Raw genomic sequence first — 24,724 nt, 5'->3', positions numbered from 1 at the left:
AAGCTGCACTGATGCTGCTGTTGCATCATTTCATCCCTGTTGGCGTTTGGCCTGCTTGCCACACAGGTCATGGGTCGTATTTGGTTGTGCCTCGCTGCTGGGTGGCTTTTCTCTCCCCCCCCCCCCTTCCTTCCCTGTAAAGCAGAAAGCAACCCCAGAATTCCAAGAATTTAGTGTATCGTAGGAACACTAGTGCTGGTGGGTTTGTTTTATTGCAATCCTTAGAATAATAAAATAGGTGGGCAGGAAATTACCTGTGAATGTCATCCAGTTCACACCTCTGCTCAGAATGGGGCCATCTCCAAAGTGAGATCAGGTTGCTACATCTAGATGAGTTTTACACATCTCCAGCAATGGAGATTCTGTAGCCTCTCCGAGCAACTTGTTCCAGTGACCTTCATCACTGAAAAATCTCTTGCCCAAAACTCTCAGAGTTTTCTGTGTTACTGCTTGCCTCCAAGAGAAGAATCTTTCTCTGTCTTCTCTATATTTGCTCACAAGGCAGCTAAAACACAATAAAATCCCCCTTTAGCCTTCTCTCCTTAAAACCAACTAACTCAACTCTTCCAAATTCCTCATAAGTCATGTGCTGCAGACCCCTAATCATCTTGATGACTCTCTGCTGGACTTGCTTCAGGATATCTGTGAGAGAGTCAGACAGGATACAGCACTTCATATGTGGTCTCACAAGTGCCAAATGGAGGGGGATTCATCACTTACCTTGTGTGTGCTAGCTATGATCCTGTCAACAGAGCGTAACATGCAGGTAGCTCTCACTGCCATGAGGATGTAGTGTTGATTCTACTAAAATATTCTATAAAATATTCTTTTGGCTCCAGATAAGACAACAGTTAGTTTAAAATACACGTATTTATCATTATCCTTAAAGGTTATGGAAATAACAGTCTGGTTATAGACTCTTTAGAAATGGAAATCTGCTTTCCTAAGTGATATACAGTAATTGAGTTTTAAGACCAGTTAAGTGTTTAGAACAAAGCTGAAGGATGGCTAAATGAATTGGCTGTTCCACACTTGGCCAAAGGATGTCATACAGAGTGAAAATAATGTTAATGGAGGTGTCACAGAAGAAAGCTGCTTTGCAGAATGCACACCAAAAGCTGGAAAAAAAAAAGGAGAGACGGTCTTTGACAAGATCCTCTGTGGTTTTCTTTACATTTCAAAGAGGTGGTAGACAGGGGGAGAAGGAAAAGACATGTATTGTCAAAGAGACGACAAAACTAAGGAAAACGAAAATAAATGGAGAACAAAGGACAGCTAAAAACTGGGAAAGAAGAGGTCAGAGCAGGCTGAAGGTTGTTTAATAAATAACATACAAAGATTGTTATTTTGGTTGTTAATGGAGGAGAGAGAATACAACAGAGCAGAGATATGGGGCTGTCTGTGATCTAATATGCACATGAACCACTTCCTGGTATGTGTAAAGAGAAAATTGAGCCTTGAAGACACTGAACTAATAGCAGAAATTAGGGAGAAAAAATAAAGATAAAAGTACACATCCAATTAAATTTAATTCAGGAATAAGTATAACCTATTGTAACCCAGTTGAAACTGCATTTTTATGCCTCCCTTCTTGCCTTTGTCAAAAGCATGACATGGAGAATGAGTGCTCTGACTTGGTGTATGCCATCATTAAAAGCACCAGGTGCAAATTCTTTAATAACAATGTGAAGAAGCTGCTGCAGCAACAAAGTAAAAATAGCTGAGCATTGGTTCTCCATGTCTTCTCTGGTTTATGCAGGTTAGTTGGAACCAACTGCAAATGTCTCATCTCCTTTTTGGCCAAGAACCAGTAGGGGAGAAAAGCCAGGGATTATTGTGTGACTGCCCTCTGGGAAAATGGTTTTATCAAGCATCCAGATAATGCAGTTACTTCTGTAAATCAAAGTCTTGAAGTATTTGTAGCAGTGCTGGAGTTTTAAATTTGAAGTACTAGTCATGCTGCATTCATCCACTTAGGAGGTTAATCCATTTGCCTGTGTTTTATATAGTTTTAAAAAGAAACAGAATATTCTGCATGAACTGCTTGTATTTAAAAGTATATAATAGTAATAAAATACAATAAAATAAATAACTGTAATCAAATATCAAAGTATGTTTCGTTTCACAGCTTTCAAGTATCTAACTTGAAATGGGGGTGTTATTCCCCATTTGATAAATAACTGAAACAGCCCCTTCAAATATCCTTTGACTGGTATTTTTATAACTGCCCAAAGCCAATATTAACTTATTTTGGGTTGTCTTAGATTTCTGATTTGCCATTAAGTTTCTTCAGGTAGTGAGGAAATATGACTCTTGTGGAGGAGTGTATCATTGCGTCAGAACTTGGCTTCCACCTGGGCTAAGAAAACTAGCTGTTTGTTCCCTAGGGAAATGTGTCTAGAAGGTAACTGTTTTTTGTGTAGTGTACCCTCCTAAATTAAATTTTTTAGTTTAGCTTGGCCTGAAGCAAAACGTTTCAGGATATTTTAGGAGATCCTGGTAATCTAATTAATCTTACGAAAATAATACTAGAATTAGTTCTTTATTTCCCTATCCATAAAGTATATTGTGTCCCCTCCCTTACATAGCTCCATCCCTGCACTGGCAACTGTCAAGTGCATTGTTAAGGGGGACAAAGATGGGCTCGGCCCTGTTCCAAGGGGTGGTGGGAACTGCTGTCTGTTCCACCAGAGGCAGAGCAGGTGGGGTAGCCCTCCTTGTGGAAAAACTCTCCCAAGACCTGAGGACTTACTGTGAAGAAGATGTGAATGCAGTTGACATCAGCAAGTGTTTGCTTCCTGTCACAGTGGCTAAGGCCGTGATTCAGTAGTTGTCTTCAAAACCTGACAAGGCAAGACCAAGGCATCGGGGGTCCATATAGAAGAGTCTCAACAGCCTTTTGGTTCCTGGGGAGGGGGAGTCAGTAACTGAACTCCAGCTGAGAAGATGGACTTCCCAGTCTCCTGCCCAGGGATGGAAAGTGCTGGCAGCTATGGCAGACTGTCACTAATCTAAATACCTTGGGTCAGCATCACTGGTCAGATGGTTGAAAGTTGGTGTTATTGTGGGGTGCTTCCTTGAGTAATATATATTCTGCAGACACTCCAGAGGTTTTTTCCTCTGAAGGTGGAAATGCTGCCACAGCTGTAACAAAAGCTATTCAGAATTGCACAAGGAAAGCACTGAATGCTTCCTACCTTGTTATTTTTATATACCTCTTGGTTTTATTTAATTCGTATTAAGTGTGTTAATGAGTAATTAGAACTGGGACTGGAATGCTATCCTTTTGAATAAGCCATCATTTTGTTTAGATTTTTTTTTTCTCCTAAAATCTATTCATTTTTCAAGGTACTGGAAGGTAAAATATTTTGTTGGCTGCCTTTGCAGAATATATACCCGAATGAATGAGGAAGTAGTAATTTTAGTTAGCACTCTGCAAAAAAAAAAAAAGTGAAGGCAGCACACTGAGTTTAGCTTTCATTTTTATCTGTCATAGATGTAAATAATTCAAACATATAAGCATGGGAAGACTTGAAAGATTTGAAAGTGTGACTGCATGAGTCTCATAGGATTTCCTGTGTGATTTGATTTGACATTCTTTAGAAAAAAATTGTTTTTGCTGAAGTATAACCCAATTAAAAGTTAATGCTGTTTTTCACTGGACACCTATGCTAAACTAGAATGTTCGTGTATTTCATATGTATGCTTATGTAATTAAGCATCCAATAATTTCTTTCACTTTGGGAAATGCTTCTGCAAATCAACACTCCATATATGAATAGTTAAGATCATATCATCTGTTGTTTAAGGTAAGGATAAGGACAGACATTATTATTATTTGATAATAGATTCTTAATCCTTTGTTCTGTGAAGTGTTGATGTTTTCATTAGAGTTAAAATATGTTACATGTTTACAGAAAGCCTGAAATCTCAATATGTGGTCCTATCAATTTTAATTATTTGAATCATTAGAACACCTAATTTTTTGCTTAAGGGTACATGAATGTACCATTGAATCTGTTTTTTAAGGTTTTTTCCAGTTTAATGTCTGAATCCAAATTCATAAAGAGTTGGAAAAATGAGATGTCTGAGCTATAGGATTCACAGGGATTTTATATGAAGCCTATTTAATCAGGATAACACTGTTATTAATATTCATAAAGTCAGCTGGAACACAAATGACAGACTATGGAGCCTAAAATTTTTTACTTGTGAAATTATTAAAAGCAGCTTAAAAAATTAATGGAATTTAAGTAAAGTTGACGAAAATGAAAATCTTATGTTAGCAGAAAAAAATCTTTATTAGAACTTTCTCTAAGACCATCTTGCATTGATATCTTTGACAGATTTCACTGGTACTTAAAGAAGAAAGATGCATGAATGGTCATTTAAAAGGATTTAAACACATTGGCACATTAATTTTTACATGAATAATAAGTAGTTTCCAAAAGCAATTAACTTACAGTGTACAAGATTTGAATAGAAAAATAGGACTGTGACATCAAAGGGCAAAGCAAATGTGCTGTACATTTTAAACTTTTAATAATGCGACTTCTTAAAATAATTAATTTCATTTCCATGATGGGTGAAGTAACAGTGAAGGTATTTGTGTAACAGCTTGGGTTTGTTTTGAAATACACAGAGATCTGGAACAAAGAAATATTTTGATGCCAAAGTGCTATTGGTAAAGAACAATTTCAGGCTTTTACAGTGATCAGGTGCTTTTAAATCGAGCTTCCTTACAGTTAATTTCTGTGTGTGGAAAATAGTCATATACTGACCACAGCGCATGATTTTTCTCCCATGCTGCTGTATGCAGCACTGTGAAGCATTTGTTATTTCTGTAGAGGGCAAAATAGGTGGATCTGGGATTTCTTTCATTAGTAGAAAGGTGTTCGTTAATTTATATTCATATTTGTAGGCAGTTTTGTACTTAAATATTGAGTGTGAATTTTATGTGACTATTGCATATTTTATTCAACAGATACGGACAATTTTTTTTTAGCTTTCTATGTATGATGTTCAAGTAGTAGTTGTAACACTAACACGGGTTGAATAAATAGTTAGTGAATAAGGAAATTAACTCCAGATTTTGGGTCACCATTTAATTTCATATTTTCACCTTTGTCTCGGTCCAGCAGTATACTTTATTTTAATCTCCAGCTTTAATTTCTTTTGATTATTAGGCAGATTGATTATTAACAGATTGTCTTCAAATGAAAGTAAAAAAAAAAGCTTTAAAATAACTATTTAATTTTTTCTGATGATTCCTCCTGGCAAAATGTTCATGGCCATTGTTTGACTGTTGCTGTTGTGGCAAAGTTTAGCACTGTCTGAATAATGATGGTTCAGTAAGTTTTGCTTCTAAAAATACTTTATGTTCAAAGTACCCACTGTAAAGATACATCTTGAATGATAATAAGTGTTGTGCATAAATTAGATGCCTATTGTGGCATTTGTGTTCTGAACAACCGATTTACATACTTAGTGTATGGAATATTTGCTAACATTTTTATTTCTAATAGGGAAAGTGTATTGCAAACCCTAGGGAGCCCCAAAAGGTCTTTCTGTTTGACTTTGACAGATAGGTTGCCTTAATCTGATATCAGCAGTATTTTTATTTTCTGTATGCGTAAACCAGAAAACTCCTGTTAATTAGAGGAACATATTTCACCGATGAGGCCGAAGTCTGTGAAATGAGCCTCTTGACTTCTGTCTCCAATTATTCCTCTGCCACAGTCTATTTCCAGGAGAGGGCAGCATTTTCCTACATCAGGTACATGAAGGCACATGTCCTGCTTAGACTGTCAATGTTTCTTGTAATTACTCCCAGTATATTTGTTGCTTGCTTATGAATTAACTTGCATTTATGGAACTAAATCATTCCAATCATTTAATTACACCTGAGGAGCTGAACTATAATTGCTTGCTTCCAACTAGGATCTGATATGGCTTGAGCAGTATTAATTTGATGTTTACTTTTCTGAGTGCTAAAAGCATTAAAATGATTGTGCAATGGGATTACATTTTACTAATTGCTGGCATTCATTAGCTGGGTAAATGGCGAAGAAGAATGACTGTATATTGTGGAGGGATAAAATTATGGTTTTAAATAGTATATTACTAGGCACATTAAGGCCCTAAGACATGTTTTAAAATACTCCAGAGGTTATTAAATACCGTATTTTCTTCATGTCTTGCTATATGAATATCTTATTAAAATACTGCAATTATTATGAACCTTTTTGTGCAATATGTGGGGAAATGGCTTCATTGACAGAAACCTATTTCTTGATATTAATAACCTTCTATATTTTCAGCTAATCCAAAAGTAAATGAGGAACTTAGGAAAAGATTGCCAACTCCAAATCAACACAGTTACACAGAATTGAAAAAGAAGCGTACAGCTTCATTTGAGGGGCTCTTGTAAGGAACTCAGTGTTCTGCGATATGAGGTGAAGTTGTTATTTTTTTGTTAAGACCCAAGCACATCAAATCACACACATTTTTTTCTTTTGCACATTTATAGATAACAACAAATATGAGCTAAATATGTATTTCTTGAATGCTTAATGTAAATGTTAGTGTGAATCTTAAGTGTTTGCACAATTATTTTACTTTTTTATAATCTCAAAGATAAAAAAGAAAACATCTGCCTTTTGGTGTTGTATAGGAAGATTTCTTCTGCTACTTTATTAGTTAGAATATATGTCTTAGAATAGTATGCTTGAATTTTAAAATGAGTACTTAATTTTTTTTTTTTGAACTCTTACATCAGCACAATGACAATTCTTTATTTTCATGATCCAGCCACTGCCTCTTTGAGGCATATGTTGTATCTTTTTAATAAACGTAGAAAAATTGTAGCAGGGAAACGATACAAAATAAGCACAACTACGTAGTTAAAGATGAAAAATTGTCTTTTGTACAATACATTTTAAGTGATGTTTGACTAAAGATAAAATTTGTCGTAAGCTTACTGTATTAGCAAGATTACTAGTTTATTTAGATTTACTTGAGATATAGAATATAGTTGAATTTTAACATATAAGAGAGCATATATTTTAACACTCAAAACATTACCTGATAAGCATAACATTCTAGTGTAGGTCTTATTGTTGAGTATTGAGGGTTGTTTCCTGAAGATCCTTGATTATATGAAATACTGCAACTGTGTAATTAACTGTACAGACTGAAGCAATATGTATGCAAATATTAGAATGGATTATTTAGCTGCTTAGGAACCTTGCAAATTTAGAGTTGGAGTGGTCATGGGCCACTTTACCTGTATTTTATCCAGGAAATTAAAGCAGGAGAAAGAATGTCACAAAGTGAAGCACATACCACCATCTGTAATAATTACCAAAGTGAGCAGTCTCATTGCCTCTAGTGGGACCACTCAGTGTGATTTGGGCTGTGTTCAGTAGCGCATACTTCCAAGACCAGAGGTGTTACACGCAACAAAAAGCTGAACCAAACCATTATAAAAATAAGATGTGTGAAGAAAAATTATTTTACTGAGAAATATAATTAGCACTTACTGTTAGAGTACACAGTTTATTGTGCTGTTATAAATATTTTTGAATCATTTGTCTTGTAAATTTTCTGTCAGATGAAGGAAAAGTATAGGTGTGTTATAATATATTGTTTCAAGTTTATTTATCTAGAGTTTGCTTTATTTTAGCTCCGAAATCGTCAAGCAAAAACTGGACTCAGTGCCAGATCAAACAAGTTCAGAAGAACAAATGGAGAACTGGTCAAAAGGTAAGGACTTTTAAGATATTAATAAGGAACCTCAGGTGTTGTACCAGTGCTAGGCAGTGACTGGAATGTATTTGTTCTTGCTGATATATGACTGACTGTGGAAGAAAAGAAAAAAAAAAAATACCCACTCTACCCATACAGCCACACACTGCCTCTTAAAAGTATTTGGCGTAACAGGAGAGCGGCTACAGGAATGTAAATCAGCAGCTTTATTTTTATTTTCTGCGTTACTGAAAATATTTTTGTATAACTTTGAGAAGTCTTGTTTAACATTGCACTTTTCTTTCCAATCATTTTTACTTAATGGGTTAACAACAAGCCTGAAGTCTGTTTTTAAACTAACTTTCTTGGCTATTCATGCCTGGCTACAGTATGATTAAGCCTTCTACTGATACAAACGAGTGTCTTATTATTGTCTCAACTGATTATAGACAGTAAGGTAGGCTTGGAGGTAGAGGGGGCCTTGGTTAACTTGGAACTTCCATGGTTCATGGAGTTTTCATCTCTGTTAGGATGAGAGGATCTTGTTGTATTTGAATGACCAAAATTTTGCTCTCGGATACACTCTTCTATGTTTCATGGCAGAGCACGTTATGTGACTGACTCACTTTACAGAAGAGAATTGTCAGAAAGTGGCTTGTGACTAGATAATAATGTGTAGATTGAAGAAAGGGCAAGACACAGGGAGCAGACCTTCAGTACATCGTAAAAGGGTGGATTTTTTCCAGTGATTGTGTGTAGGTTAAAAAAAAATAGGTGTCAGCACCTATATCAGAGCCTGATAACATATTGTGTATTTCCTTTTTTTCAATTTTATACTATGTATTCTTTCTCAAAATATAATAAATGTCAAGTGTCTTGTGAACAGTTGGTTGTTTGGAAGAAAGAAGAAATAGTTTGTCTTTGGAGATGATGCGTGTCTTACATATGTAAAGGAATTTCTATTTATATTGTTGTGTAAAATAAAGTACTTGTAAAATTCCTTTTAATTCATGGAATTTTGAGCTATTGCTGAGTGAAGTTAAAAATGTTTTGCATCATGTACTCTGAAAACAAAAATAGTCATGGTGGAGTAACTTAGTGGAGAACTGTATTCTGACAACTTATACTTTACATGTGTAATGGCTTAATCAGATTTAGTATTTTTAGACCTTTAGGGGTCAGCATACCCTAAGAATGGTTCAAAAGGTTAACTTTGCCAAAGTAGGCAAGTGAATACCATAAACTGATTCTCTGTGAAATATTTTCTGTCTAATTGCAAGGAATGGTGGTGTTCTGCTGCTCACAGATACTTTAAAAACTGGGTAGTTACTGAGTTTCATGTGTATTATTTTTCTGATGCATTAAGTTAATATTTTCGTGCTGTTCAGAAAGTTATTTCTTCCAAGCTAACACTTACGTATTTCTATATCAGTCATTAATAAGTCACATAATTCTTTATGCTTTTACTCCTAGGGAAGTTAAAAAAAGGGATTAAGGATAAATCTTCTGTCATCATACTGGTTTGGATGAGGAATTTTTTTTCTTAGAATTTTATTTGGGTATTAACAACTCAATTACATTTTCCTATCTTAAAGATAATAGATAAAACACAGCAACATAATGTTCAGTATGGTAGATATTCTGGTGCATTTTCTCATTGAACTACTAAATCAAAGCAACTTTTAATTGTCTGTTTAAATGTCTATGTTGAAGTGTGTACTGTTTTGTGTTCTGCTTCCTTTGTCATTTGTGGTAACTTCTGTTTTTGCGTCTGGTACTGTACTGTATCTAGTTGTTCCTTGCTTGTAACCTGGAAGTTTAAAAGCTGTTTTTAGAACAACCTGGTAATGATTTATTCAAATATTTTTTTAACATACTGAGATGTTGGAGATTAAATAATTTGTCAAAAAATAAGGCTGGTAAAGCACGTCTGAGATTAAATTCAGCTGACTAGATGAAAATTCAGCCAAGCAACGAGAATTTAAAAAAAAAAAGCAGAAATGTTAAGTACAGAGAAGTGATAGGTTTATGGCAGTTATGTAGGATAATATGTAACCTGTTAATAGATGTTATAAAATAAAATACTTCAAAGAAAGGCAATGTTTAAGATGACTGTTTAATCTGAAGTGTTTGATAGTTGAAATTTCTTTTTAACTTTCTCTGTTTGGGATATAATATGCCTGTCTGGATTGAAGACATTTGTCTGTCTCTGTTTTGGTATATTAGGAAGAGTTAAAGAACAGTCTATGTGAAGGCTCATTATTTTGAGGTTGTATCTAATTTAAATGTACTGTTTATCTCCACAGCACCTAGTTTTTCATAGGATATTGACTTTTTTTCATTTCTCTCTTAAGAATACCTGAAAAAATGTATCAGGAGCATTGGCAGCAGGCTAGTGAAGGCTCTAATTTCCAAACAAAAAATACTCATGGTCCAAGCTAGAAAGCCTAGGATAGTAGTCCATTATAAAAATAAAACTTATATTGGCTAATAAGTACATATCTTTGCATTGCAGTGTCACGGGGGCTGGGAAGTAGTGGGAAGTACACTGCACCTAGGTGGAGTTGTTAATTTAGCAGAGTTTACATGCATGACGAAAACTGCACAAAACATTAATACTGTGAAAACACAAGACAGAACCTGAAATCGGGTGCTTTTCATACTTACATATACATTCAGGACTTGATATGTCAATTTTCCAAAAGAGTTAGCAGGATAGGCAAGTGGTAAGTGTGCAAATACTGGAGTTAAACTTGTCTTATTTGACTCATATCATGTACTGTGTTTGAATGGGTGCAGCTATACTTGTTCTGTATTATATAGCCTTTCACTATTGTAATGTTTTTGCTTGTGTCATGTTTCTGAGCATCTATGACTTTTAAAGACAGGGAAGAAATTAGGTGAAGTCTTAGAATATCAAGTACTGTTTGGTCTGTTTTGACAACAAAATTATAATTTTGCTGACTCCAAAATAAAAACATTGTATAATTATTATTTGGAGTTTCCTAAAACAAGGTAATTGATTGATTATTTTTAATAGCAAAGTGGTTTGCTTTCTTAAAGCTGGTTGTTATATTTTTCAAGCATAGAAATAAATATGTTTCTAAACCATTACTTAAAGCACATATGGAAGGTAAGTCAATGAACTAATTTCACCTGTAAGAATTGGATGTCAGCTGTTAGTTATGATCCATATAGACACTTCCACTGTAACTTGTTATCCTTCAAAAGAATGTTTGGGCAGCTTGTAAAAATACTTTAAAATTGCATGTCTGCAAACTGGAGTTCAAAGGAGACCCTAGCTTTAAAGAGATGTGATCATGTAGATTGGAACAGAACTGCAGAATCAGCTTGTGCAGGGAAATTTGAAAAGTGTTTTATCTGGTGGTGAGCTGGTGTTTTCCAGTCTTGTTCCCTTCAGGAGAAGTAGAAGAGGAAAACAGATATGCAAACCTAATGAACAAGTTATGTATATACAGCTGCTCAGACACATGTGAATGTGATAAGCTTATGCATAGACGATTGTCTTAATTGCATTGTGTGTTCATGCATTGGTCTTGCATGAATGCATGGTGCTTACTGTTAAGAATCTGGCCATAGCTTTCCTTGTACTGGCATGGTCATGATATGTGTATATGCCAGTGTATTGCTTACAAAAATATTTTTTACTTCTTTTGCTGTGTAGTGAATAATATACAGGAGATAAAACCTCTCTAGAAATATTTTTGCATTTATTTAGTCCCACTTATAAATTCCATTAATTGTCAGCCACCCCTTTCAATTTCATGGTAATTGAGGCAATGTACAGTCATAAGCATTGGTTAAGTAAAATGAATCCTCTTGAAATGAAACTCTAGCTCCTCACCATATATTTGTAGACTATCTTATTAGAAGTAGTAAGTTTTTCAGTTGTTTAATGATTTTAATGTGCTTTTTTGTGGGTTTCAAATAGTAATTACAAGGTCTTTTTGTCTGGAATGACTATTGTGTCTTTAACACACGTTAACACCTACACACACACAAAGATGAAGGGGTGAAGAAAGCTTTGAGAGTAATGTGGTGTTGTAAAGATTTTTCATCTGATGCTCTAGTTGGGTTGAAAAGCAACTAGTTGTAAAGGGGCTGCTTCCCCTTTCTCGAGAATACACCCATTACAGCTGTAAACACTGTAAAGTAAATCTGAAGCCCTTCTTCCAATGCTTCAGTAGAGGCAGAATAAACCATGCTTGTCATATTGAAGTCTGTTTCTTTTTACGTGCCTCAACAGGAGATAGTGTGAGACTGTTCTTCCTCTCCTTCCTTCTTTTAGCAATAAGGAACGCTGTTTACCTGGGAAAGAAAAACGACCTGGATATTGCTTGGGTGTGTATGCAGAAGAATCTATGTGATATACAGAGAGGCAGCGTCCTCTTCATGCATGCAGCTCAATTGATAAGTGTCTTCCATGTGTGCTGTGCTTTCAGCATCGAACTCGCTGTGTGCTAGCTATCAGAGATCCCCTTGCAAAGCGGGAAGGGTAGTTGCAGGTTTCCCTGCACAGCATAGGAGGCAGAAGAGAGTAACTGTTGAGCAACACTAAGCATGGAAGATGAAGGAAACATCTTGCGTGGAAGAGGAGGGAATAGTGTGCCATGACTTAGAAGATAAAAAGGAGCTAATGATAATTGAAAAATCATCAATATTGTCTGGTCTTTCCTGTAAATATAATCACCCTTTCATGCATATAAATTCTCATGTCTCCTTTTTCCATCCCATTTCTTTCCTTGCACATTTTGAATGGTTAAATACAGTGCATTTCTGGCCAGGCTACATGCAGAAAGATTCCTCATCAGAAGCATAATTAAGTATCCAGTATCTGCCTGACTTATTGGAGTGTTATGAATGTGATTTTTTTTTTTAGACCCTTTACAGTACACTGAAAATGTGTAGTGCCTTATCTTGCACCAAGTATTGCAAGCACTAAAGATGGAGAGAATGTGCACTGTGAAGTATTGCACTTTGAATCGCTTAAGTGTTTAAAGTATGAGTGCAGCTAACTTCAGAATGTCTTGAAATGTGCTTCAGGGAAAGCAGCACTTATTACCACAGTAATTTTTATGTAGTGCTTCAGAAAGAGCTTTAGAAGAAATAGCACAAGTGCAAGAGGAATTTAGTTATTTTCTTCTTTAGAAACCTTCATTGCTTCTATTTTAATAACAACTAGAATGAGGCTTAAGTTCAGAGCAAAGGCATAAAAAAATTTATTAAAAAAAGGTTCTCCAGGGAGTGCATTGGAGACTCTTATCTGAGAGTTCACCTGCATCTTTGGTAGACCACTTTACTCGGAATAAAGGATGGGTGGGCAAAGTGTATTACTGGCACTTTATGCAAAGTAACCTTTCTTTTTATGTCAGACATTTAAAATTACAAAATTTTTCTTCTAAAGCAGTTGTTTTCTGGGATTTTGTTTAGAACTCTAATTCAGCAAAGCCTTAGTTGTTTGTTTGCATTAGGGGAGGTTGAGTACATTTGGATAAGAGAATTTTCACTATAATTAATGGGCATCAGGAAACATGACCCTGCCTAGATAAAAGGGAGTTCTGGATCATTAAGATTTAGATAATGGAAGGGGTTATATGTGAAAAGCAATTGTCTGGTATGACAATAGCAGAAGAAAAATGGAATGGGAGGGTTTACTTTGTTTTTAGCTGGTTTAGAAAACATAAGCACAGCATGCTTAGTAAAACTCTAGCAGACACTATGTTTGGAAATTATGTAATAACTCCATATAGGCTGTAATGATATCCTGAAACCCTGTATTTAAACTAACCTGAATTACAATGAGAGATAAACAGAATATTTACCCATCCCTTATGAGCTGCTGCTGATATGTAAATTTATTCTTCTACTTTGCACAAATATACTTTTGAGCTACTGCTTAAACACTTCAAGGTCCTTAGCCAAACAGTTTTAATGATGCCTCCAATATTATGAAAGTGTGACATTTGATGAATGCCTTGTATAGTTGTGATATCGGGGAAAGTGTAAACAAAAAACGCACATCAAGTCATCGTGCAACACCTAGATAATTTATAATTTTACTGTTTATATCCATCTTGACATTTTTTATCTGCCAAAGGCAGGTTTCATTTGGAATCTTAATCTGAGATTTATTTGGTGGATCTGGAAATCATAGCTAGAGTTCCCACAGGAAATGGTCCATCTACCAACAGATTAAATGGCAGTCCTGCAGTTGTTAAGGGAGCTCTGCATTTAACACACATGCATACTCATTCAGTCAGCACTGTGGAGAAAAATTAAAGTAGTAACCCAGGTTTAGGAACAATGTAGCTAAAAAGTCCCATATTTGCTGAATGACAAAGGGTTATATAGCAGCATTTCATTTTATTATTCGTGCTTGAATTTCTTGTTTGCTTTGTTGAGTCTGCTGACGAATACTAATAAATGCCTGCAACAATCCAGACGAGAGATGCCTGGCAACAAAGCTATGCGGTGGACCTCCCTGATCTTCTCCAGTTCACAACCTGACCTTTTGAAAAATTGGCTGGGCTAAGCTGCAGAATTTGGGTGTAATGGTTATTGTTAACTCCAGCTTTAGGATTTATTAATTTGTGTGATCAAGACTTACCTATACTTCAAAGTTTCAAAAGACCAAACACAATCATCCATCCATTAGAACTAACATTGTGTTTCAGTGAATCCCACTTAGTATCTGCCTAGAGATTCTGCTGTTTTGATGCAATCGGAATATAAAAATGCTTTTTCAAGTGTGAGACCAATCCAATGAAAATCTGGGGTCTTCTCAGAGACTAATATTTTAAAATAACAATATGTTAATGAATTGAAAACAGAGAGTGGAATGCCAAAGGAAATGTCTGATATTTACACATTAATAAATGCATCACGATTAACTGCAGAGAATACCAAAATAATGATTGGCTGCATATTTTAAGGATTTAGACGCATTTTTCTATTTTAAATATTCACCAGTTTGTACACAATTGCTGTTTAGATGCAAAATAGGAGGGCAAAAGACTTAGTGAGAGAGACAGACAAGGGAAATATCATTACTAAAATAATCGGAATCCTCAGAGAATTGTAAAAAATTGCCTTTGCCAGAATAACTCCAACTGTTCTTAATCTCCTTCTCAATTTATTTCTTTATGAACGGTGTTGCCAGGGTTCCACACAAGTACAGGTGAATAAAGGAGCATTCAAAGTAACACATATGTCCCCTCGCTTAAATGGCTAACACAGAATGAATTCACTGTTCTCTTTAGATTCCTTTAAGGAATAAAAAAATGAACCATTAAACTTCTGAGTTTTGTCTGAATTTTAGCAGATGAAATATTTTCAAGCCTCTTTTTTTGTGTGTCTATGCATGATGGGATAGAGAGCAAACTAAGACATTGATGCAAAATATAACTTGGGTTATTCTTACTTCATTTGCAGAGAACTTTCTCAGTGATGTTCCAGTAATAAGAATATGTGGTTCTCGTTGATCATAATTTTGGACAGCTTAAATTCTTAGCTGTAGCCAGAGACTGAGAATTGAAGTGTATTGTTCTGTTAACCTGACTGACTTCTAAAACAGTTTTAATTGTTTGGAAGTTTTCTGTATTAGGATAGTCAATATAAAAAAAGTTATTTTATTCTATTATTTTTCGTTATTATTACAGGAAGTTTGTGTATACTGTACACTGCACATCTGTCTTCTAATACAGAAATACTGTCATCTGAATTAAAATGATGATTATTATTAAATTATGGGTGTAGAAGGATACCAATACAGTTATTTGAAATGTCTCTTAATTTTTTGTTTGTGCAAATGTTACTTTATCATTCATAAGTAAAAATGGTATTTTTTTTCTTGAAGTCTAATTGAAATGATTTTCTAAAGCCTCTCTGACAGAAGAGAGAAGAATTTGAGGTCTCTGAGGAGGGAACAGGAGTAGAAAGAGTCACCAGGGAGGTAGCACAGGCTCCAAGACACAGTGCCTTGGACTTCTGCAGTTTTACTTCTGCCATGACTTGCTCAATGACCTCCATCCAGTTACTTCATTACTGTCTTGATGGCTTTAAAATTACTATCACAGTGCTTATGTATCCCTTATAAAATACCTGTGAGAGTTTCCAGAAAATGTTTTCAAGGCTTATTTTGGTGAACCTATGTCGTTCGTTTCTTAAAATAAGAGCAGATATCCTATTTCAGTATAAAATCTGGGATCTTTTCGAGTAAGAGTTACTTAAAAATAAGTTTATACTCCTCATTCTTCTGAATTGACCCATGGTGCTCTCAGTGGGGCCCACAGTTATATATCACTGGGGCACTGAGCATGCAATGCATCTACGTGGTGATTTCCTCTTCGTTACTGCCAAGGGCTTGGCTGGTTATATGTGGTGTTTTGCCTGGGCACAGCACTGAGAAATAAAAGGAATTAGCCTTGTATTATAAGACTACTCCAAGCTCAGTCTTCCCTTCCTAACAGGTTCCTGTGGCTGCCATTCTGCTGTGCTACAGAAATGATTTAGTGAGATCTTAGAGTCCGACCTACTGAATAATTGTCTTAAAGTTTGCCCAGTTTTCTTTAAACGATAGAAATAGTTTGTCATGAAGGGACAACTGTTTGCTGTGGGTTATTGGTTCTCAGTATACTACACTGCATTGAAGGGGCCTAAATAATTGCTAACATAAGTAAATCTGTAGTAAGTACAAAGATAAGTAAAGCTGCGCTTTTTTTTGTTTGTTTTGGAGAAAATGTATATTGACCTTGTACTTTTTGTACTGCACTGTTGTAATTGTTTTCTGGAAACAGAAATTACTTTATTATTGAAAATTAAGTACAACATCTTTTCTTGGGATTAACTCTGAAAATTTGTTCACAGATTATGGGAAAGATAAAATAGTGAGGGAAAAGTCAAAAGTAATGAACACCCTTTGAGATAGGCATGTAAATCATGTATGTTGCATCTGTGTCAACTCAAATATGAATGAGAAAAGAAATGACAGGCATTCTGAAAAAGCATCAAACCTAAACCAACTCTTTTCTTTCCACTTATGCCAGGCAATAGGATCAGATTTCTTTCACCAGCCTCATTTTCTTTCTTTGCATATTTATGCCTGTAAAATCCTTTAATTTTGGCTTCCCCTTCATTTTCAGGATTTATGCCTTTTAATCATTCAGTAAGGGGTGAACTGTTGAGCAATCTGAGTCTTTCACAGTCATTCTGTTTGGTAGAAGTTCCAGTAGTTATGCAGCTGAGTGAATGAATGTTTGTCTTTGACAAAAAGGCTGACTCATCATTTTCAGCTCATGAAGGAATATTCCGCCATAGTACTAATTTCATTTGCATAGCTTGAAAAGTTGGTGGCTATCAGGTTCAAGTTTTCAGTTAGACTTAATATTTAATTTCTATTTATTTATTATATATATGTAAAAACTCAAGTCCAGTGGCATTAGATTAATGCAGCTTAAGACAGTTCCATAATCCATTTTTTTGCATGAAAATATTGGAAATTGACTTCTATTAATGCAGCAACTGGCTTGTCCTAGCAGCTTGTTACAACACTTGCAGGTGTGCATGCCTTGTCATACACACATGCCCAAAAAGTATCTTTTCAAAAATGTTTGTAATATTATTAATGTACAAAAAATCTAGACAATTTGAAAGTCAATAATAAAGAAAAGCAATTAATCTAGTGAAAATGAAAAAGTGAAGTTCTCGAGTACTGCTCTTACACACTTGACAGTTATTGCAGCAAGCTGAGGTAGACGTGTGGTTTGCAGGTTAGGGGCAAGAGCAAGCCTTTTTAAACTGTAGTAAGTGTGTCCTTTTGTTCCAGTGGGAATAGGTTAGTTTGGTATAGGGTGGTTCTTTGCTTTGATAGTTTTGTTGGTGAATATTCCCTCTTGGGGTTTGAAATTCAAGGATTTTGGTATTGTACAAATACCAAAAAAAAAAAAAATAAAAAATCCACCACAGAAATTGAAGCTGCATTGTTGTTTAGACTAAGGAAAAAAAACCCCACATGATTAACAGTAAATGAGAGTTTGTCAATTACTGAATTTTTGGGGACTTTTAGTAGTTGAGGTTGCAGTTAGTTCCTCAAGTGTAGCACAATGTTTTGTTCTGCATTTTTTTCAAATATTTTTAATCTGACAGTGTCACATAGGAAGAATAAGCTACTGAGTTTGCAGTCAGCTTTGCTCATGCTCCCAGAGTGTATACGGCTCGTTCTCTTCCTTCCTGGTTTTGCTCTTTTTCCTATTCTGCCTCTTACTGGCATCCCTCTAGAGGTTCACTCACACAGTCTTTTGCAGGCAGATGAGGACATGCATTGTCTGTGCTACAGACCTGCTTAAAACAAATACTAGGAAGCTATCGGTAGCAAGTGGTAAGTACTATTACACTTGAAATTGGTTTGGAGCACCAACAAGGGCTTCCAATGTCCCCATAATCATCTGCAGGTGGGTCTGTAGCCAGCCATGTATTTTGCAGTGTTGTGTGCGTGTTCCATTGGTTTTTGTTTGTTTCCCTTTATTTTTATTCCTTGGAGATCCACTGCAAACCTCCGAGCTGATCAGCGTGGTTTGGCATGTGGGGTGCTGAAAGAGTGCAAACAGGGGGAAGGAGGTGGATGCTGGATGATGGGGCTGCTGAATATGCTGAGTGGTGTGCAAGGGAAGCTACTGCCTCCTTAGCCTTCCAGGTGAATCTGCACCTTCTGTGCACTTACATCTTCAGCAGTTCTTTCCTTATTATCATTGTCGGTATAGGATTCTCTAATGCTGTGTTTTCCCCCACTTCTAAGAAAAAGCTATGAGAAATAGTGGCTGCCTGCAGAATGTGTTAGGATCAATGTTTTTACTTGACTTTTTAACCACTCCCAGCTTAACAACATTGAATTCTGTTCTGCCTTTACTATTTCAAGCCATGACAGCATTATCTTCCCCTTACATCCCTCACAATTCCCAGCTTTAATTCTAGTGTCTTTATATTCCTTCTTCCTAACATTTGCCTTTCTTTCCCTCAATGTGAACAAGCTATTGGTTCAAGATAAATACATACAGATCAGCTGTTCAGCTTCTCCCTATAGTGAAATATTAATCTGGACTACTGAACTTGTTCTATTTTATATAGAAAATAAGTTGTTTAGTATACTCAAAAAACAGAATCGATGGTGGTGATACCACTTAATGAAAACTACAGCATTTTTTCAAAAGCTTGCAAGGCTGGTTTACCCTTTCTCTGATGTTCCTTGTGCAGCCTGATTATTGCAAATGCTACTTAGTCCCCAGTGTGTCTCTGCAGCATTGGTAATTAGTGCACAATACAATTTGCAGGAGGCATGAGGAAAAGCACTGAAGTGCATTGATTAATATTGCTACTTAGTTTAACAGCAAGACAAGAAGCTACCATGTACCATGGTCTAAATTACTTGGGGTGGGGATCATGGGCTATATGGAGAATAAAGTGGGTTGAAAAATTTAAAAATCACTATGCTCATTGATCTGACAGTGTCCAAAATGTCTTCCCCAAAGCATTCTACTGACAGATTCAGCATGTTGACAAAAAAAAAAAAATGCATTACAGCTTTGTTAAACAAGTAAAAACCTCTAACCTTTGGCAGAGTGCTTCCAATTCTGAATGGAGGAAGCTGCCATCATTTTCTCTCTTACAAAGCCAGTAGGGAAAAAACCCAGATCCTGTGTTTCATCTGATGTTTCTAGGAATACCACTTACAAGCCTGCTGTGATGCTGCTTAGTCTTACCCATGTGCTTGAGGGAATTGAATCTGGATGAAAAGGTGTGCTGCAAATGTAAGTCGCTTAAAGAAAGAGCATTAGCATTAATAAATGCCAATACAGGTCTAGTTCCATTCTAAATTCTTTTTTTCAAGCTGCTGTAACTTACAGTTGAAGGCATAAAAATCCATACTTTGACATGGCCTAAGGATTTAGCCTGAAGTTCAGCTGCTAATGCAGATGTTTACCTTATCATGCAGACATGTTTACTTCATTCAGTTTTTTTAAAAAAAAAATTTAAAAAAACCTGTTGGCTGACTTGACCTGTCATCTAGAGAGCTTTGCTGCTTCTTGGGAGCTTATATTCAGGAAGTTATAGAGAAGCAGCTGAGGCTCATCTGATCCTCTGTTACCATCTGCTACTCTTCCATATAGGCACCAGAGATACTGTTGAAGTGACCTGGGAAGTATTACATATGACTATATGGCTCTGGGGGTGATGGTCAAGGGTGTGGAGACCCAGGTGGTGTTATTCTTGATCCTGTCAGCAAGGGAGGGGCATGGAGGAGAACTGGGTGAAGTAGATGAGGCCGCCTTCAGAGAAGTGCAATAAGCCTAATGTTCACAGGTCCTGGTCCTTGTGGGGGACTACAATGATGCAGATAATCTGCTGGAAGGACAACAGCAGGGCACAAGTGATCTAGGAGATTTCTGGAGTCCATTGATGACAACTTCCTGACCCAACTGACTGAGGTGCCAACAAGGAGAGGTGCTTTGCTGGCCATGATACAAGCAAAGAAGGACTGGTTGTAGGCATCAAAGTCAGGGGCAGCCTTGGCTGCAGTTACCATGAGGTGGTGGAGTTCAGGATCCTGAGAGGAGGGAGCGGGACATCAGCTGTGGACTTCAGAAGGAGTTTGGCCTCTTCAGAGAGCTACTTGGAATAATCCCATGGGATAGAGACATGGAGAGAAGAGGGATCCAAGAGAGCTGGCTGATATTCAAGGATCACCTCATCCAAGCTCAAAAATAGCCTATTCTGACAAGCAGGAAGTCAAGCATGGGTCAAGCAGGATGTTGTTTTCCTTGACTTTGGTAAGGCTTTGGACTCTGTCCCCCATGATGTCCTAATAGAGAAGCAAAGTATGGGTTAAATAAGTAAACTGAGGTCAGCTGAGAATTGGCTGAATGTCTGTGCCCAGGGGGTGGTGATCAGTTGCACAAATTCCAGTAGGAGGCAAGTCACTGGTGGTCCACTCCCAGAGTCAAAAATTGATCCAATCCTCTTCAATGGCTTCACTAATGATCTGGATGATGGAGCAGAGTATACCCTCAGCAAGTTTGCTAATGATACAAAACTGTGTGGAGTAGTTCATACACCGGAGGGTTATGCTGAAATTCAGAGGCACCTTGACAGGCTGGAGAATTGGGCAGAGAGGAACTTCATTAATGGGAAGCCCTGCACTTGGGCAGGAATAATCCCATATAACTGTACATGCTGAGTGCCAACTGGCTAGAAAGCAGCTCTGCAGAAAGGGATCAGGATCCTAGTGGACAGCAAGTTGAGCGTAAGCAAGCAATGTGCTCTCATGGCAAGCATGGCCAACAGAATTCTGAGCTGCATTATGAAGAGCGTTGCCAGCAGATGGAGGGAGGTGATCCATCCTCTCTGTTTAGCACTGGTGAGGTCACATCCAGTGGCGAGTGTCAAGTCCAGTTCAGAGCTCCCTCGTACAAGAAAGAGACGAACACATTGGAGCAAGTCCAGCAAAAAACCACAAAGGGACTGGAGCATCTTATGTATGAGGAGTGGCTGAGAGCTGAGACTGAGTCTCCAGAAGGGAAGGCTTGGGGGAGTGGATCTTATCCATTGACAGGACGAGTCAATGAGCACAAATTAAAGCCCATTAAATTCCATCTGAATACAAGGAAACAATTTATTACTATGAGGGTGATCAAACACTGGCACAGGCTGCCCAGAGAGGTTGTTTAAGTTGTTGCTTGTGGAGCTATTCAAAAGCCATCTGGACATAGTCCAGGGCAGCCTGCTCTAGGTGACCCTGCTTGAGAAGAGGTCTAGTACTAGATGATCTCCAGTGGTCTCTTCCAACTGCAGCAATTCTGTGAACTCTTTTAAAGTCCTGGCACTAAAAGCAGCAAGTTTGAAAAAACCAGGAACTGTGAAAAGAAGAAAATCTTTTTCAGTTGGTTACTCTCGTGTGAAAGGGATAGAATTCCTTTTTTGATTTGCCCCAGTGTAACTGTGGCAGCTACCATCATCTACGAGCATTCTGGAGTAAGAAGTGTTTTGGGCTCTTTTTTTTTTTTTCTCTAACTCTTTTAAATAGTGTGGGCCAAAGGAGAGTGCAGTAATGCTAAACAAGGAACAAAGTTTCATGGCAATACAGTCACTGGTTATTGCAACAGATACGTTGTGCTTGAATTCTTCCGCAGAATGCATCATACTTCACCTGAGGCACTTCAAATATATATGGCTTATAGAAAATGCTGATGCCCTAGAGAAGAAGGGGAGGAAAAGTTATGGCAAGTGAAGCGTTGCACTTCCCCTTCCGTGTGTGAGAGCATAATTTGTGACTATATATGTATATACAGATCACTGCATCTGAAATGGGAGAATTGGACAGGATGATGCTTGATAGGCAGTTCTTTATAAAATAAATCAAATGGGAAACACATCTTAGCCAAGTGTATGCCTCCCTATAAAAAGCTTTGCAAGTACTGAAATTCAGACTAGGTTAGTTTTCAGGTAGTACTGACTGGAGAGGATTCAGAGTTTTGCCACTCCTAAATTGGTGCAGGTTCTTAAAGTATATGTAGGGAATTGTTTAATGCCTGTTACTTTAGAGATTCTTGCTACTTACTGTAAGGAGGAGCAAGACATTGAATCCAGTTTTAAAATGTAACAACACTTAAAAGGAAATCTCTGCTCAAAAACCTGCAGGATTTCGAGCCAGTGAACAACAGCATACACTTGCTCAAAGAATCTGCGTGGCTGTGTTCAGTCTCTGCATTAGCTGTGAAATGATCTGGGGAACACATTTCAATTACAATATGGAAAGTAGTGTTAGGTTATTCTTGTTAACGAATGTTTTATCAAGTTACAGTCCCCACGTGTTTATTATTGCTCGGAAAGAGATTCTGGTAAGCTGTTGACTGCTGTTCCTCTAGTACAAAAATCCATGGTTGTAGTTTAGAGGAATGGTGAGAGTGGATTCAAGTGGATTTGTGCGGAAGTAGGTAAGGAGAATATAGATCAGCAGTGGGTACAACAACTTTTTCTTCAAGGTAGTAACACATAGCTTTGGATGGGAACTTATTGAACTGCCTCCAGCCAATCCACAAGTCATTTCTCTGTGCCCTCGGGATGTTTCCTGTGCCAGTGGCTGTGTCTTTCCTTCTTCAAGAAAAGAGCAATCTTACAACAGACTTTAGGGAGAATCTTCAGTATTTTTGACTTGGAATCTGTGCTTTTGTCTTACATGCAGCATGACACCTTGATACTAGTTGATGTGTATTTTCAGGTTATTTGTAGGTGACTGCAACTGTGTAGACAGTTTCTTATTATTTTTGAGGAGAACTAATAAGTTGGAACAAAGAAGGTATACCATGTAATTTATCCAAAATGTTTGGTAATGCTATCTTTATTAAATGAGCAAAAACTCCAGTGTTTGTTCTCTACTAATATAAATGAAAGAATGAAGAATATATGCACTTTTTTCTATTTGCAGCTTTTTTAGGTTTCTTCCTCCTCTATAATTAAAACTTACTTGTTCTTACTTTATGAAAGAACATTCATGGTATGTAGATCTTTCTTTCATTTAAATACCTTGATATCAGAAATATGTCCTAAAAATATCTAGTAGCCAAGCTTAAGAGAACTATCACACTCAACATTTTAATCAGATAATTTTTCCCTTTGGCACAATTTGTGCTTTGCATTCTTCAAGTTCTTTAGTTGTATGAACCTGTACCTTGCACTATCCAAGAGTGAATAATGGGGCCTTAAATTTGTTGTTGCTAATTACAGCTTGCTGATACTCCTCTTGCAGCCAAAATGGATTTGAAAAAGACCTGAATACAAGTAAGAGTATGGTTCACAACCTGCAAATTTACCTGTCTAGGATTTGAAAAAGACCTGAATACAAGTAAGAGTATTCACAACCTGCAAATTTACCTGTCTACAGTAGAAATTCATCATGTCTCACTAGGGTAGAGCTGATTTTTACAAAAGATAGGTAGGTAATTTCCTAGGGTTAGCATTATTTTAAGCAGTCATTTAAGGGGAAGAGGGATTGTGGGAAATGGTGACTAATTTTTCAGGTTTCCATAAGAAAAATACAGTAAATAGGTTGGTAACTCCTACACCCATGCTCTAGGTTACATAGCTTTCGCTCCTTAGTGGGATGAGTAAGCTGCGAATCCGAAACTAGAGTACTTTCTCCTTGCTGCTATAAATAAGAATATAGAAAGTCATTTTCAAATGAGAATTCTCAAGTTTGTGCTGCTTCTCCAAATGAAATAAAAATTTGTTCGCTTCTATTTGCAATTAGAAACAGACATCCTGGAAGAGAAAAAAGACGACTTTTGTGTTGAGTTTCAGTTTCATCAGAATTCTCAAAAAAACCCAGAATTTTTCATCCAGGCAGAAGCTGAAGCACTGAAGCTTTCAGATTTGTCAGTAACCAGTCAAAGAAGAGGAGCCTCAAGTGATTGTAATTCCAGTCCTGAAGAATCAAGGTAAAAAACCAACTATCCCTACATGCATTTTTTTTCTGGATTCAAGTTATAGACAGTATACATACAGATTTTTGGATAGAGAAGTTTACCTCCCACCTGAGAATCAGCAAGTCAGTTTGTTACTACTTAGACTCATCATATCTGCCCTTCTTTCCTTGTGGCATGCGGCATTTCACCACTGTGTCCTCTAGCATGGGTAGAAAATACGATCATGGTAATGGCTTATGTGACACACTGCGGGTATTTCAATGATTGTGATCTCTCTAGAGAATTTTAAAAATGCATACTGAACAGAATTAGAAAAGATGATCTAAAAGTCTAATAGTATCTGTGGCCTTACACAAGCATTACGGTGTACCCTAAGTATGATGAGGGAGTAGGAAGCAGGAATAAAGGAGGAATAAGTCTGGATGAAGTTGGAAGAGTAAAGATGAGGAGCTGTACTACCTTGTAGGCAGTCTGTGACAGGACTC

General features: G+C 36.8%; 1 protein-coding gene and 1 long non-coding RNA gene across 4 annotated transcripts in view; both read left to right on the top strand.

Annotated features, from left to right (window-relative positions):
• The window catches only part of MIPOL1 (mirror-image polydactyly 1), a 183,950-nt gene that overhangs the window by 20,815 nt on the left and 138,411 nt on the right, over nucleotides 1-24,724 (top strand). Inside the window, exons 2-5 of one of the 3 annotated variants that reach the window (XM_009646682.2) lie at nucleotides 5,642-5,776; nucleotides 6,321-6,455; nucleotides 7,685-7,764; nucleotides 24,065-24,251. In XM_009646682.2, coding sequence (XP_009644977.1) covers nucleotides 6,451-6,455; nucleotides 7,685-7,764; nucleotides 24,065-24,251 — 272 coding nt within the window. In that variant the 5' untranslated portion in view covers nucleotides 5,642-5,776; nucleotides 6,321-6,450. Of the gene's footprint in view, nucleotides 1-5,641; nucleotides 5,777-6,320; nucleotides 6,456-7,684; nucleotides 7,765-12,055; nucleotides 12,109-24,064; nucleotides 24,252-24,724 lie in introns of all 3 variants that reach the window. The other 2 variants (XM_035902021.1, XM_035902022.1) reach the window with 2 other exon arrangements.
• Nucleotides 18,270-23,532, top strand: LOC118453083. Its single transcript, XR_004842998.1, has 3 exons — nucleotides 18,270-18,457; nucleotides 19,479-19,568; nucleotides 20,122-23,532. It is a non-coding gene; the product is annotated as an uncharacterized LOC118453083 (long non-coding RNA).

This window comes from Egretta garzetta, unplaced genomic scaffold, assembly GCF_000687185.1.
Source record: "Egretta garzetta isolate BGI_Z169 unplaced genomic scaffold, ASM68718v1 scaffold79, whole genome shotgun sequence".
NCBI classification, from domain to species: Eukaryota; Metazoa; Chordata; class Aves; order Pelecaniformes; family Ardeidae; genus Egretta; species Egretta garzetta.
Note: the sequence above shows the minus strand (reverse complement) of the source record. Positions and strands in the feature narration are given on the sequence as shown.